This window comes from Eubalaena glacialis, chromosome 19 (genome assembly GCF_028564815.1).
Source record: "Eubalaena glacialis isolate mEubGla1 chromosome 19, mEubGla1.1.hap2.+ XY, whole genome shotgun sequence".
NCBI lineage: Eukaryota > Metazoa > Chordata > Mammalia > Artiodactyla > Balaenidae > Eubalaena > Eubalaena glacialis.
Genome location: NC_083734.1, coordinates 23,808,388 through 23,825,135, shown reverse-complemented (window position 1 = coordinate 23,825,135; position 16,748 = coordinate 23,808,388). Strand labels below are relative to the sequence as shown.

Below are 16,748 nucleotides of genomic sequence, written 5' to 3'. Positions count from 1 at the left end.
TGCTTTGGGGGAAGCTAGCTGCCATGTTGAATTTTTCGTTTCAGGTATTATATTTTTCACCTTTAGAAGTTTTATTTGGTTCTTATATCTTCCATTTCTTTCCTCATTATGTTTGTGTTTTCCTTTAAATACCCCAATGTAGTTATAATAGCTGTTTTATCATTCTTGTCTGCTCATTCCATCATCTCTGTCATTTCTGGGTCTGTTTCTGTTGACTGGTTTTTCTCCTGGTTAGGCTACTCTTTTTCCTGCTTCTTGGCATATACGGTAATTTTTTATCAGATGCTAGGATGTTAACATTGTTGAGTGCCTGAATTTTGTAGTCTTCCCTTAAACACCATAGGCCTTTGTTTTACCAGACATTTAGGTTACTTTCAGATTAATATGATGTTTTTGAGGCTTGTTTTAAAGTTTTGTTAAAGCAGGTCTAGAGTAAAATTTACTCTAGAGGTAGTTTAGACCAACTGGTAATGTTTGACACTTCTGAGGTCTCTCTTGAACGTCTTGGGTAGTCAGTGAGGTCTTTCTACTCAGACTGGTCAGAATGTTTCTTAGCCCTGTATGAGCTCTGGGAATTGTTCAGTTATATCTCTTTGATTATTCCATGCTCATTCTCCTGGAATTTAACTCTACGTATGGCCACATTAGTATCCAGCAAAGACTCAAGGCCCTCAGCAGATTTTTGGAGCTCTTATTATATAACTTCTTCCATTTTGCTATTTTGTCTAGCAACTTCCAGCTGCCACAGAGACCCTGAACTCCAATCTCTGTCTTCTGAACTCAGTGAGACTGCTGTGTTCTGCCGTGTTGTGAATTTATGATCCAGAATGTGCTTCTAGGCATAAAGCCAGGGCAATTGGAGAACTCAGCTCATTTGTTTTTCTTCTCTCGACGATGTCAGTTCTGGACTACCTATTGTCCAATGTCTGAAAAGAATTGTTTTATATATTTTGTTTAGTTTCCTAGTTGTTATGGCAGAGGGTTAGGTCCCTTTAACTGCATCATGGTCAGAAACAAAGGTCCTCTGTTTCATGGTCATTTTATTAGCATAATCCAGTCTGTGAGAAACGATCAATCTGATAAAATGGAGTTTGTAAACCTAAAAGTTCCTCACGTGAGGTGACTGCACTAAGATTAGTGTCAACCTGGGAAGCCTTTTATGGGCAGCTAACAAATCTGTCCAGGTGGTATCTCACCCCTATTTCTTACCCCATATGGTTATTTGACAAATGTTTGTTGAATAAGTGAATTACTAAATGAACATAATTACATTTAAGCGAGGTCATTCTAGGATCCAAAAGAATGGCCAGACTGATTTGCTCTATCCTAAGAATTTACTAACTCCTTGCTCTATGAGTCTAATGGCAAAGAAGTTATCTAAGCATACTCATCATGAGAAACAATGCTAATTTATCAAAGAATGAATGTTCAGCATATGTGTGGGCAAAACTCATCAATGTTCTCACAAAGGAAAAATAACTCACGAAGTAGCAACATGCTTAAGTTCATACTTTATTTTATTTTATAATCCATAGTGTAAGTATAGGTTATGAGCATGATTCTGGATCTAGATTGCCTGGGTTCAAATCCTAGTTCCATTAACTAGTTGTATGACTCTGGGCGAATTATTTAAACCTGATAAACTTCAATTTTCTTCATCTGTAAAATGGAGATAATGATAATATATACCTCATAGGGCTGTTGTGAAGATTAAATGATTCGGGGCTTCCCTGGTGGTTCAGTGGATAAGAATCTGCCTGCCAATGCAACGGACACAGGTTCGATCCCTGGTCCAGGAAGATCCCACATGCTGCAGAGCAACTAAATCCGTGCGCCATAACTACTGAGCCTGCGCTCTAGAGCCTGTGTGCCCTAGAGCCCGTGCTCCATAACAAGAGAAGCCACCACAATTAGAAGCCCATGCACCAGCGTACTACACTGAAGAGTAGCCCCTGCTCGCTGCAACTAGAGAAAGCCCGCGCGTAGCAACAAAGACTCAATGCAACCAAAAAAAAAAAAAAAGATTAAATGATTTAACAATATATATAAAAGACCGTAATCCAGTGTCTGACACATATAAGAGCTCAATAAGTGCTAGCAATTATTATTAAATTGTTTAAGAGGATGATCCTTGATTACATATCTCACAAATGAACTCTTTATACATCTTCGGTATAGCTAATACTAATTTTTAGGTGATAATACATCTGGTGTTGATGCAAGGATTTCAGAATAATCAGCTTTGAATGAATAAAATTGTATACATGATGGCCATGAATAAATTTATTAAATGGCCAGCATGTGCTTGTAGAGGTACTAACAGTTCCTAAACTGGGGCTTTTACTAGTGATTATTCTTTGCTTGTTTGGGGATTGTGACACTGACTAAAAAGACCCGCCTTCTCTTTAAGTGTCCTTTTCAAACTAGAAACATGAGAAAGTTGTTTCTGGGCAGCCACTATTTTTAGAGTTCGTGCTCTGGGAGCACAATTATGGTTCTTCAAGAGAGTTAATCCCAGTCTTTTTTTGTTACAAGGAGGCTGATGTGCAACCCTCTGTAATTTCTCCAAAAGCCGAGCCACACTTACAGATGCCTTTAGTGTGTAGGTAACGCAAAGACCATGGAAAAGCTCAGTTTCAGCGAGGCCAAATCTCCCCTCTCAGAGAGGGATCTTTCCAAGACTAGCTCTTTAAGGAAATGGGATATGGAGGAATGTAGGCTAAAGTATGGGAGGTGATGGTGTCTTCTTGTAGACATCTGGGAAAAGGGAGAATTAAAGGGTCTTAATGTCCAAAAGTTAATAGAAAGGTCAAGTCAGGACTTGCCCCTGGAATGAAATATATCAAAATATTAATGCTCAGAACCTATTTCATTTTTTTTGAATTTTGACTATTTCACTTTTTTATTTGGAATTAATTTCAAGCTTACAGGAAAGTAGCAAAAATAAGAATAGTACAAATAATACTTGTATGCCCTTTACTCAGATTCATGTATTGTTAACATTTTACTGAATTTGCTTTATCACTTGCATTCTCCCTCTCTCCCATTCTCTTTATATATTTATATATATAAATGCATATGTACATATATATACACACACACTACATATATATGTGCCTACAATGCATATATATGTGTGTATATATATATATATATTCTATCCTCAGATGTAACACAGTGCCATTTCTGCTGCATTCTATTCATTGAAGCAATCACGCAATCACGAATTTCTGCTCAGGCTCAAGGAGTGGGGAAATTGTTTCCAGAAATTGTGTGTGTATAAAAATAGTCTTTTCCTGAACCATTTAAAAGTAAGTTTCATACATCATGGTCCCTTTTCCCTGAATAACCTCAGTGTATATTTACAAAGAACAGGTGATCACGTCAAGAGATACTGTATTCAAAACACAACCGAGGAGCCTCACTCACAGCTGGATCTGATCTAGATGTTGAGATCCCAGACTCCATGCCTGACCCTGATGTCATAACGGGAATTTTGGAGAAAAGGGTGAAGGTATATTGCATATGGGAAGAATGTAAATTGTTGTGACCAGAGGGCAGACTGTGGCACAGCAATATTTCTGGAGACTATTTCCCCTCCCTTTGAACCTGGGCAGAACTCTGTGACTGTTTCAATGATTAGAATGCAGCAGAAGTGACACTGCATTATATATAAGGCTACGTCATAAAAGGCGATATAGCTTAGGCTAATCCCCACCCCCCCCCCCCCGCCCCGCTCATCTTTGGAAGCTAGCCACAACATTGTGAGGAAAGAAGAAACACATTACACGTGTAATCATTCCACTTGACAGTTCCAGCTACGGTCTCAGCCAACAACCAGGATCAACTGCCAGGCATGTGAGTGATCAAACCCTCAGAGGATTCCTACTTCCTAGCTTTCAAGCTGTTGCAGCTGACACTAAATGGAGCAGAGGTTAGTTATCCCCACTGAACCTTGCCCAAATTGCAGCTTCATGAGCAAAATAAATGTTGTCATTGTTTTAAGCCACTAAGTTTTGGGGGGTAATTTCTTGTGCAGCAGTAATAACCAGAATCACATACAGTAGCATAGGCATACTCACTCATGTAAGCAAAAACATATGTACTAGAATGTAATTACAATGAGTGCTCTAGCACTTCAGAAGAGTGAAAAAGTAAGTTGAAGATCAATGAGGGATGGAGTATTGAGGATAGAGAAAATCCTTATACTAGTATTTGTATAATGCTAAGTTGGGTGCCGTTAAATAAATGCACACAGGGGCCTATTAACTAGAATTTAACTCTGCCCATCTTTGTTTCTGTTCCATAGCCACAGAAACTAGAAGATTTGGGTTAATTTAACACCCTTTTTTCAGAAGGTTGCCCATGAGTCCAGGACGTGGTCTGAGCTACTAATTAAAAGGTAGTTCGACTGAGTGGAGGAAATTTGAACCATTTCCCTATGGATTTTCTGGGAACAATCTTTGTATTTATTGACTACTCTCTTAGATTTTTGTATGAATTAATTGGGATGTCAGTATTATTTACTAATGTACACAAAAGTATGGGCCTCAACAATCTCTTCTGAGTGACATCTGGGCTAAAGTTCATGCATTTGTAGAGATCTACTTTCAACCATTAATTTTTTTTTTTTGGCTGTGCTGCTCGCGGGAATCTTAGTTCCTCGACCAGGGATTGAACCCTCGGCAGTGAAAGCGCAGAGACCTAATCACTGGACCACAGGGGAATTGCCTCAACCATTAATTATTATACTTTAGCCTAATTCATTCTTTTAGATCAAATTTTAATGGTGCCTCTTGTCCCGAGAACCTCTTGTCCAGTATTGCCCATTGACAAGCTCAAAGAGATCACAGCAAAATAGAAATCCCACAAAAACAAAGTTCTAAAAAATCTACCTGAAAGCATTCCTCAAATGCTTATAATTCTTACCAAGTGGTAAAAGTGAGAACTGTTGCCTTGCTAGTTAATAACGGATTTTGATTTTTCAGTTGTTTTAGCAGCTAGCTTTGATTTTGGTGGTACAAAAGGCATTTCTTTTTTTTAAAATTTATTTTATTTATTTATTTATTTTTGGCTGTGTTGGGTCTTCATTGCTGCGCGCAGGCTTTCTCTAGTTGAAGTGAGCTGGGCTACTCTTTGTTGTGGTGCGCGGACTTCTCATTGCGGTGGCTTCTCTTGTGGTGAATCACAGGCTCTAGGCGCACGGGCTTCAGTAGTTGCGGCGCACGGGCTCAGTAGTTGTGTCGCATGGGCTTAGTTGCTTCGCGGTGTGTGGGATCTTCCCGGCCCAGGGATAGAACCCATGTCCCTTGCATTGGCAGGTGGATTCTCAACCACTGCGCCACCAGGGAAGCCCTGGTACAAAAGGCATTTCTGATGAAGCAGAGCTTCTTTGGAGTTCTACTTTATATCTCTGTGCCTTTATTCACACTCTTCTTTTTTCTTGGCATGCCCCCTCCCCTTATTTGCTTTCCTACTTCCCTGGCTTCACCTTCTCACTAAGTCTTCTTGCTTGTTTCCCATCTCTGAACTTCTAATGTTGGAAGCCCTTTGGGAGTGGAACATGTCCTTGGAGATCTTATCCAGTCTCGTGACTTTAAATGCCATCAATCTCTAATGACTCCTCAATTTATATCTCTAGCCTGGACCCTTTCTAACGTCAGACAAGTATTTAACTCTATTCACTTGGGGGTCTAACAGGAACCTCAAACATAACAGGTCCAAAGCTGAGCTCGTGATCTTGCCTCACAAACCTGCTCCTCCAATTGCCTTTCTCATCTCAGTGAATTGCAATTCTATCCTCCTAGTTACTTGGGCCACCGACTTGGGAGTCACCCTTGAATATTCTCTCAGACATCCCAATCCAATCTGTCAATAAGTCCTGTTGGTTGTTCCTTCAAATTATTATCTTGGACCCAGCCTCTCACCCCTCAACCTCACTGCCTGGATATCTGTAATTGCCTCTTAACTGGTCTCCCTGTGTTTACCCTGTGTTTATCTCTTCTCTCACCCGCCCATTTTCAACACAGCAATTAAGAAATCGTTTAAAAATAGGGAGTTCCCTAGTGGTCCAGTGGTTAGGACTTGGTGTTTTCACAGCTGTGGCCCAGGTTCAATCCCTGGTTGGGGAACTAAGATCCCACATGCTGTGCGGCACAGCCAAAAAGTTTAAAGAAAAAAAAAAGAGTGAATGAATGGCTGATTTCTTATTCATCCTTCAAGACTCCCGTCGCCCAAGACTTCCCTCCCTCCCTACTTCTTCAGTTTGGACTAACACCTCTCCCTACTTTCGGTTCCCATAACATACTGTGTTTATCCTGATCATAGTACTTCCCACAGGCTTTAAAAAGTTCATCTTTGATTCAGCGCAGTCCTTTGCACACAGAAAAATGCTGAATGTTAAAATGAACTATTTGCAACATTCATACCAAACGTTGGGGCGGTGGGAAGATGTTAAATAGGAAGGAGTGAGGGACTTGTCAACTTCCTGTTTTATTATGAGAATTTCCTTCCTCTTTCAAAGAAATCCAGATTTGATTCTAACCCCCAACCCCTGGGGGGCCAGTAATTGAACATAACTGCCAGAAAACTTTTGACCAAATGCTATTGTATAGCTTTCCAATCCTTTTAGAAGAAAATACTGGGATTTTTTAAAAAAGAAATTTATTTTATTTATTTATTTATTTTTGGCTGCATTGGTTCTTCGTTGCTGCACGCGGGCTCTCTCTAGTTGCGGCGAGCGGGGGCTCCTCTTCGAGGCGGTGCGCAGGCTTCTCATCGCCGTGGCTTCTCTTGTTGTGGCGCACGGGCTCTAGGCACACGGGCTTCAGTAGTGTGGCTCGATTCTTAATCACTGCGCCACCAGGGAAGCCCAATACTGGGACTTTAAACGATGTTAGTTGTTGGATCAGTAACATCAAACAAACGTTTCATCTAAACCTACGATCACAACTTACACATACTGTATAGCTAGCTTCACCTCCTAACTCCTTTTAAGACTCCAATGATTTACTCCATCCTCACTTCCACTGTAAACCCGTGAGTTTTCAAAGTATACCACAATTACTAGCTATTAAAAACTGATATGTAGGCAGGCACATCTCTGTATCAGAATTTTTGAGTATCAGACTTTATTTTTTTGAGCAATTTTAGGTTCACAGCAGAATTAAGCAGAAGGTACAGAGATTTCCCACTTACCCCCTGCCACCACACATGCATAGCCTCCTCCATCAAAATAATAGTTATTGATCAAAAGGAAGCCTCAAGAGATGGAGGACAGTTAGACAAACAGCAGACTGGGAGTTCAGTAAAAGGTGGGAAACAATAGAAACATTGCATTAATTAGCCATGTGAGAAAAAAAACTCAGCCTGAACTAAAAATAAAAACAGATTTGAGGACTTCCCTGATGGCGCACAGGTTCGAGCCCTGGTCCGGGAAGATCCCACATGCAGCAGAGCAACTAAGCCCGTGTGCCACAACTACTGAGCCTGTGTGCCGCAACTACTGAAGCCCGCGTGCCTAGAGCCTGTGCTCCGCAACAAGAGAAGCCACCGCAATGAGAAGCCCGTACACCGCAACGAAGAGTAGCTGCAACTAGAGAGAGCCCGCACGCAGCAACGAAGCCCCAGCGAAGCCAAAAACAAATAAATAAATTAAACAAACAAACAAACAACCCCCCAAAAGACCAGATCTGAGCTGGCAAGAGAATGTACATTTCAAGAGATAGTAAGATCATAGAATTTTTTTTTTTTTAAATTTTATTTATTTATTTATTTATTTATGGCTGTGTTGGGTCTTCGTTTCTGTGCGAGGGCTTTCTCTAGTTGCGGCAAGTGGGGGCCACTCTTCATTGCGGTGCGCGGGCCTCTCACTATCGCGGCCTCTCCTGTTGCGGAGCACAGGCTCCAGACGCACAGGCTCAGCAATTGTGGCTCACGGGCCTAGTCGCTCCACGGCATGTGGGATCTTCCCAGACCAGGTGTCGAACCCGTGTCCCCTGCATTGGCAGGCAGATTCTCAACCACTGCGCCACCAGGGAAGCCCGATCATAGAATTTAAGACCTGAGAAAAGCTGACTGAGTTTAAATCGCTCATCTACTAGATGAAGAAATCAAAGTCAAAGGTACATTTGGCATGTCTCAGATATCTAAGAAAGCGTATTAGACTGATAAGCTGGACTTTGGATGACTTGACAAAGCTATTTAGAACCCAGAAACTGAAGTAAGGTATATCCTATCTGTTCAGAGCTGGATTCTGTATTATTCTATGTTTTAATTGCTAAGTGGAATTCAATTAATGGACTTATTCTCAAGCTTGTAGTTCCTATTTTGCTGGAAAAGACTGGCCTAAGAGTACAATGAAATTGCCATATCGGAAGGAATAAGGAGATCAGAGGAGGACTAAAAGGAAGCTGCTTGATTTTTCAGAAGCTGACAAGAAAAAGCAGCCACTGGTGGTCCTGTCCTTAAGACCCATTTCCTAACATTTGTAAACAATTTAAAAAAGACACAAATACAAGTTAATTGCAGGTGGGGTGGAGGAGGGCAACAGAGGAGCATTATAAAGGCAAAACCTCTACTCACAGGTTCAGTGGGTAGTGTAAAATGTTTGCCAAGCATGGACTGTGGTTAAGACAGAAGAAAACTTCTAAAGTAGGTCTAAGTTAAAGGCCCTCACTCTGAATATTGTATTTCTTTCCCATTCTTAGTTTTAGCTTAGGTTTCTTGTGAGTTGGAAGCTCTTAGGGGGATGGGCCCTGTTGAAATCTTGCCAATTTTAGGCACCTTTTTAAAAAAAAATTTATTTATTTATTCATTTATTTAAATTTTGGCTGCATTGGGTCTTCACTGCTGCACGCGTGTTTTTCTCTAGTTGCTGAGAGCGGGGGCTACTCTTTGTTGCGGTGCGCGGGCTTCTCATTGTGGTGGCTTCTCTTGTTGTGGAGCACGGGCTCTAGGCTCGCGGGCTTCAGTAGTTGTGGCTCGCAGGCTCAGTAGTTGTGGTGCACCGGCTTAGTTGCTCTGCGGCATGTGAGATCTTCCCGGCCCAGGGCTCGAACCCGTGTCTCCTGCATTGGCAGGTGGATTCTTAACAACTGCGCCACCAGGGAAGCCCCTAGGCACCTTTTTAAGAACCATAAATGGGAAAGAGAAACATCTCTAATTGCTGATTAGAGAATGACATCTCTTTAGTCATTCTTCAAATATTTTGTCCAGGTTTAAAATGAAAATGAATTTCATGTCTAGAAAAGCAGGGGTTCAATTCTTTGTTCATAGGATTTGTAATAGGTAAACGGTAATAACAAAAATCAGCTTAACTTGATATTAATGTTAGCAAGGGTGAGGGGAAATTGGCTTTCTCAGATACTCTTGATTAGAATGTAAATTTTATTTTTATTTTATTTTATTTTATTTTTTTTAGATTAGAATGTAAATTGATCCAACTTTTTAGGCAGGCAATTTGGCAACATCTATTAAAACTTAAAAGGTGCATACTCTTAGACTCTGCCATTCCACTTCTGGAAATTCCATCTACAGATACACTCACATATGTAAAGAAGGATATATGTACTAGGATGTTTATTGCAACAGTATTTGTAATATTGAAACACTTGAAACAATCTAGTGTTCATCAATAGGTAATTGGTTAATTATACATTAAATACAGCTACTATGCTTCTGTTAAAAAGAATAAGATAGATCTGTATGCTGAGATGAGAAGCAGTCTGGGATATTCTATTAAGTGAAGAAAGAAACTGCAGATCAGTAGGTAGACTGAAAAATATGTGTAAAAACAAAGGGAGTATAGATGCATATCTTATATTCATGAAAAATATGGTGGGTATAGTCACAGAAAAGTGGAAAGATACACACTCTTAAGGAATGAGACTGGGTGAAGCAGGGAGTGTGATCTTTTGTTTTAGATACACTTTTGTACTGATGGAAAAAGTATTTTTACAATGAATGGTATTATTTTCATTAAAAAATAGCTTAAGGGACTTCCCTGGTGGCGCAGTGGTTAGGAATCTCCCTGCCAATGCAGGAGACATGGGTTCGATCCCTGATCAGGGAAGATTCCACATGCCGCGGAGCAACTAAGCCCGTGTACCACAACTGCTGAGCCTGCGCTCTAGAGCTCATGAGCCACAACTACTGAGTGCGTGTGCCACAACTGCTGAGGCCTGCGCGCCTAGAGTCCATGCTCCATAACAAGAGAAGCCACAGCAATGAGAAGCCCACACACCGCAACGAAGAGTGGCCCTTGCTCGCCGCAACTAGAGAGAGCCCACGCACAGAAACGAAGACCCAACGCAGCCAAAAATAAATTAATAAATTTATTTTTAAAAAACCCAAAAAACTTAAAATGCTTTAAATAAAAATATAATACAAGTAGGGAATTCCCTGGCAGTCCAGTGGTTAGGATTTGGTGCTTTCACTGCCATGGCCCTGGGGAACTAAGATCCCGCAAGCCATGAAGCATGGCCAAAAAATATATATATATATGGTGACCACAACTTCACATTGTGTCACCATAAGGTAACAAGTCCCTAATTCTGGAAAATCAGTTCTCTTATTGTAGAGTCATACTTCCTACAGTGTTGGCCTCACTTTGTGGCAATCCGATTGTACAAAAGTCAGGTGCTGTTCCACCCCTTCTTTATTGTAGTGACCTCCCTGTCTGTGACTTAAGCTTCTTTGGTAAGTACTAAAATGACTCTATCCTATTCCTATGTCAATTCTCTGGGAATATAAACTGAGGAACACTGTCATTTAGCTTGCCCAACTGGAAGTAGAAATTACATACCAATCTCCCATGCTTTACATCTTCGTATGGATAACTCTTTCACAGACATGTAATCATAGTTAAAGCAATGGTTGCCCAAGTGCGACCTAATGCTTAAAGGCAGGGGGCTGGTCAACTCTTCAATGGATGAAGTGAAAGATGATGAAACTGAACAAACTAAATGATTAATAGAATTCCTTTCAGCATGACAGGTAGACTTTAGATTTTCTACATCATCAAACTTAAGTGCTGTATCAATTTTAAGTTATAGAGGGATGTTTAACATTTGACTGCCTGATACCGTGTAATACAAACAGAAATGCAGGTTTTAATCCCAGCTTAACATTTAAAACTCCCATCAGACATAACTATCTGCTTCACTGCCTTCAATAGTATGCTTAATTTAACTTAGACAAGGGAGAAATAGTATTTCCTAGTTTTCTACCTCAACCCATAATTTTGAGTTGTGCTTAATCCATGGTAAACTCTGTGATGGGGTGAAATTTTTTATGGCTCTAGGGGAAGCTGGGCCTAAAACCAAGGAGGAAATCTTAAAACAGTATTAGTACTGTTCTTAAATGTTTCATTATATAGTTTATCTTCTATTCTTTCCTGAGTATTTTGTAATAATTTACTATTTCATGAGATAGATTAATTCCAACCCAATCCCACCTTTCAAGTGGGGCAAGTACTACAAAGGGATAAAACAATTTGCTTCCAATTCTACTGTAAATCAAGAGGGTAGATAATCACCCAGGTCTGTCCTTAGTACAGCAAGGTCGCCTTTAGGTACTGATTATTTAGGACAGTAATAATGCCAAGGCATGTTGCAATTAAACTCTTGAGGGTCCTTTCTCCACAGCTGAGCCCTTTCTTAAGATTCACTTCCCATTAATTACTGTAATCTAACTGCAGGCTGAAGATGACTGAGTTGTTTTGTCTGGAGACTTATGTCTATGCCGAACTAATCACCCAGAAATTAAAGGCTTTGAAGTACATTCCCAACCCCCTTATTCATGGCTTTTTAGTAGTGAAACTAATCTGAGGCCTTAAAATTAACTACCTCACAGTGAACTGGAAAGGGCAGCACTGTGACTAATGCCACACCGCTGATCTAGTCTGCCAGGAAAGATGAGTAGAGAAAGAGTTATTACCTTCTCTCTCTAGCAGGACATATAATATGTTGGCTTTAGGAACTAAAAATCCTTTTGCTGCCCCTCAATTACCTAAGTAGCACCTTGAGTCTAATCTAATCCAAATGCTTATTTTTCAAATAAATGGTTGTGTTTCCTTATCCAGAAGTTTGATGCTGTGGCTTTCAGGGTGAAGACTAACGAAAGCAAACTGAATTTAAAAAAGCAAGGAACTGAATGTATTCCATTGTACGCATATACTGTATTTATTTATTCATCTGTCGATGGACACTTGAACTGCTTCTACCTTTTGGTTACTGTGAATCATATTCTATCAACACAGATGTATAAATATCTGTTCCTGTCCCTGTTTTAATTCTTTTGGGTATAATTTCACAAGTGGAATTGCTGGGTCATATGGTAAACCTGGGAAATTCTGATACTGTGCTGCAACATGGACAAACCTTAAGGACATTATGCTAAGTGAAATAAGCCAGTCACAAAAAGGGAAGTACTGTATAATTCTGCTCTTGAGATATTTAAAAATGGTTAGCATGGCCAATTCTCTTACACCTTACCACAATTTAAAAAAATAATAATTAAAAAAAAGCGTAAGAAACGCTGTTATCAGTCTTGTAACTCCCACATTTCTGGCAGGGAGCAACTCTTGCAGATCAGCAAGCTAAGCCTTTGCATTAACAGCTTCCAAAGACTGTGTACACGAAGCAGGCTCAGAGCAGGAGGTGCGCCCAGGGCCGGCTGGCTGAGCGTATGTGAAAGGAAATCTAGCGTCAACTGGGATGGGGGATGGGGTAATGCGAAAAGGAAGATCTTCTCAACTTTGTCAGAACATTCGCTTTCCTTAAGGATCGCCCCACTAGGATAAAGAATTCTCTGGTGACATGAAATCCCTCAGAGTCTCCTTTCCTTTCACAGCTCCCTCCCAATCAAAAATGTCCTTAACGTTAGGAATGCACCTTCTGCCCGCTCCTTTCTCTCACGAACCGCACCGCTAGGACCCCCGCACCCTAAGATTCCATTTCTCTTTCAAGATGCGTCTGGGCCCAGGCTAGACCAACAGTCAAGGGCTCCGACCCCGCCCAGCGAGCGCCAGAACATGTGGGCGGGAGGACGGCCTCGAGCGCCCCGGAAGTCACTGCCCCCCAGGCGGGCGGAGGCTCCTGGGCCTCGCGGCTTCGGATTGGCCGGAAGGGGGACGATGATGCGTTACGCGCGAGGTCTGGCTCCGCCCCTACGCCCCTGCGCGCGGCGAGCGTGGGGCGGGGCGGAGTGGGTGGCCCCAGACCGCCATTACCCGGAACAATCCCCGGCCTCGGGTCAGGTGACCCTCGGCGGGGCAGGCGGGAGGCGGGGGAGGGAAGAGGGCGTGAGGAGGGAAGGGAAGGGAGGGGAGGAGAGAGGAGAAGGGCGGAGTAAGAGGGAGGGGAAGGGGGCGGGGTGGGAGCGGGTCACGTGATTCGGCATGGAGGCGGTGGCGGCGGCCGGGAGGAGCCGCCGGGGCAGAAGCCGCACTTGTTAGTGTGGGGGGAGGAGGAGGCCGGGGGACGCCAACACCGTCTGCCAGGGACGCCGAGGAGAAGGCGGGAGGGGGTGGGGGCGAGATCGGGCTCCGACCCCCGGCCGAGGGGATGAGGGGAGCATGGGCGCCAAGGAGTCACGGATCGGATTCCTCAGCTACGAGGAGGCGCTGAGGAGAGGTGAGGGGGGAGGGGTCTGGGCGAGCTGCCGGGGAGGCCGGCGACGGGCTGCCCTGAGGGTGGGTGACTGGGGAAGGGGAGGGGAGCTTGAGGGCGTGGGGCCTGAGGCGGAAGGGAAAGGAGGCCACGATGGGGATACCGTGGGGGAGAAGGGTCGGGTGGGAGCAGTGTTTGGGGATTGGGATCGTGTGGACGGGGGCGAAGCTTTCCCAGAGAGAGGGGTGTCAGGCGCTAGCAGGGCACTGCCCTTGCTCTGTGGTGGCGTTGTTATCCTGGATGTGTCCAGGGAAGTCCCTCCTCCCTCCTTTTCTTGGGTGGCACCAGCCCTTCCAGCCCCCCTCATCCTTTACTGCCATTTTCTCCTATCACTCCTTCATAAACCCTCCAGCAACATCCTAACCTACCTAACAACCCCGGCTGGAAAGGGAGACGGGAGGCGGCTGCAAAGCCCTCCTTTTGCGAAGTAGACGCCCCTTCAAGCCCCTTCCAATTGTAGTGTCTCTGCCTTTTCCAAGGGCTTTTGGGAGTCTCTTGGGGGCTGTCACCATCCCCTGCCTGCCACCCCCTCACCCTTTGAGCAGCTGACTTTGATAAGAACGACCTGAAATTGAGTTGTGTTTGAGGTGAGATGAGACTGGACAGCTGGTGTTGCCAGAAGACCTTGTCTTCGGTTTCATCGCCCCAGACGTTGGTCAAAGCCTTTCATTGCACTTGATCCCCAGTTCTCATCCCCTCCTTCCCCATAAAATGGCATTCGGAAATCCAGCATTCTGATATTGTGTTATAGCTCCCTTTAGAGACTGGCCTTGCTGTCAGTCCTAGCCTGCTGCTTATTGGCTCTGATGCACTGTATGTTGTCAACCACCTCCAACCCCCTATCACTTACTCTGATACCGCTGTCCATGATCACTAAGGCACACGCTAACTCGAAGTGTCTATTGCACGGTTTATGGCCGGAATGTGACTTAATTTTTCATGACTGGGATTTGAATGTGTGTGCGTGCGTGCGCGCGCGCTTGTATTTATTTCTTTTCGACATTTAATGGATTTTCTTGGTAAGAAGTGAAAACCATTAAGCAGCTTAGGTGCTAGGCATTATTGGTAACAGGTTTCTAAGTCAAGAAACCAGCCGTGCTCCAGGTGATGGTTTTAGTAGCTAAAGATATAAAATAAAAAATCTAGATTACAAGACAGGTATTCAAAATGAGAATTTAATAGTGAACTCTTGTTCATGTGTAGGAAGGAAAGGGGTAAGTTCAGTGGGCCATCACCTGAAAATAGATACAGAATTTTGATACATTCTTGTGGACTGACCAGAATAACAAAAATATGCTTTTTAGGTCTTTTTTTTTTTTTTTTCCCCCTGTGGAACAGTATACTGATTGTTCTTAGGGACAATCTCACTTGAACTTTTTTCCTTTCTTCAATATGAGAAATATTCCAAATTCTTGATGTGTTTCCAGCTCTAGAAGGCTAGTCATTTCTGAGATGCTGTTGAGCCTGACAGGTCTGGCCTCAATTAGGCAATGGCTTACATGGCATGAAAGAGGACATCAGTCAAACTGATTTCAGCTTCAAGGTTTAGAAGTGTTTAGTTTCTTAAGTTTGAGGGTGTTTTAGCTGACATTAAGGAATTCTGAAATTAAACTTTTATCCAACTCTAGCCTGCCTACTTTCATATAAAACTAAGATTCTACCTTTGTAAATATAAAGGAAATTAATAGTTGGTGTATTTTAAAGTGATTTGACCGAAGGTATTTGTTCAATTTGTTAGGAAGTGTCTGCTTGTTGAATTTTAAAGCATATATTTGAAGAGGTAGCAAAATATTTGTTAAAACCTTATTTAACTGTTGTTTGAATGAATTTATGTTTTATCATTTTTGCAGCAGAGGAAAATTAAGGCAAGAAAGAGAAGCAAGTTGATAACATAGCATTTCTAAATGTAAACCAGCAGCTTTTTCTTTTATAAAGTGGGTAGTTCTTTTGAATATGATACTGTTTACGCTAGTAAATGTCAGATTTTGATATAGAATTTTTTTTAGTAAGGTTATAGAAGGAATTTATAAAGCTTTTGATAGAGCTAGAAAATAGTTTGAGAACTTTTTTGGGGCATGTGAATAATGTAAATAGGTACTGAAACTTCCATCCTTAGTCTTAGCTGCTTGCTTATATTGTATAAGGTGAATGGGAAGGGGGAAAGGATTGGACAAATACACATTGTGTGTTATATGAATCATTGTACAAGTAAAAAGCAAGCTTGATAAACTACTGAAATACCTACTTGCTTGGCTTTACTTAAAAGTACTGAGCACTAAATAATGCCTAACCACAATTAGATCGTATTAAAAAAATATCAAGTACATATTGCCACCTACAAATATGGAGTTACAAGCAGTTTATCTTGCAAAATGGGGCCTTGGAAATGGAGTGTTATGTGACAGATAACTCCTACTGAAAGGGCAGGCTAGTGACTTCTCATTTACATTTCAGAAGCTCTAGAAATTAGAAAGATTGGTTTTGCATACTATTTTAGCTACACTATATCAGTTTAATAAAAATTAATTTCCTTAAAATATACCTTAACTTTTTTTTTTTTCTTTAAGGGAGGTGTGTTAGTGGTAGCTTTTATTTTTGGCTTGTATCTATCTTTCTTAAATAGAACACAAGCTTTCCCTTGAAGGCTTGACTCTGGTTCAATTGCATGTATTTTCTAAAGTACAGTATTACTGTACTTTATGGATAGTGAGAATTTTAGCATCTAAGTTCTTTATCTCTTTACTTCATTTCCTTATTGCATCTTAAGTTTGTGGCTGTGTATTCCTAAAAATGTATTCTAAGTGCTTGGAACATAGCAATAAAAAAAACGTTGAATGAAAGGAATTGCAGTTTAGAGCATTTCACAACTCTCAAGAAACCTTAAAAAATCTTCTCCAGTTCTTTAATTCTTTCTTCCTGCTCCTCTCTTCTTTCCTTGCATCATTCTGGAAACAGAATTGTAAGGCTTTTTTTTTTTTTTTTTAATTAAGAATTGGCTGAATTAAAATTGTCCTTAGCTTTTAAATTGTAGTAATAAAATACAGTAGGTAAATTTCTTCTAATCCCTTTCTTTAAGTA

General features: G+C 41.7%; 1 protein-coding gene across 3 annotated transcripts in view; it reads left to right on the top strand.

Moving 5' to 3' along the window:
- Positions 1-13,487: 13,487 nt before the first annotated feature.
- The window catches only part of USP32 (ubiquitin specific peptidase 32), a 208,035-nt gene continuing 204,774 nt past the window's right edge, over positions 13,488-16,748 (top strand). For all 3 annotated transcript variants that reach the window (XM_061175432.1, XM_061175431.1, XM_061175430.1), the window contains exon 1: positions 13,488-13,634. In XM_061175432.1, the coding sequence (XP_061031415.1) occupies positions 13,577-13,634 (58 nt within the window). In that variant the 5' untranslated portion in view covers positions 13,488-13,576. The remainder of the gene's footprint in view (positions 13,635-16,748) is intronic.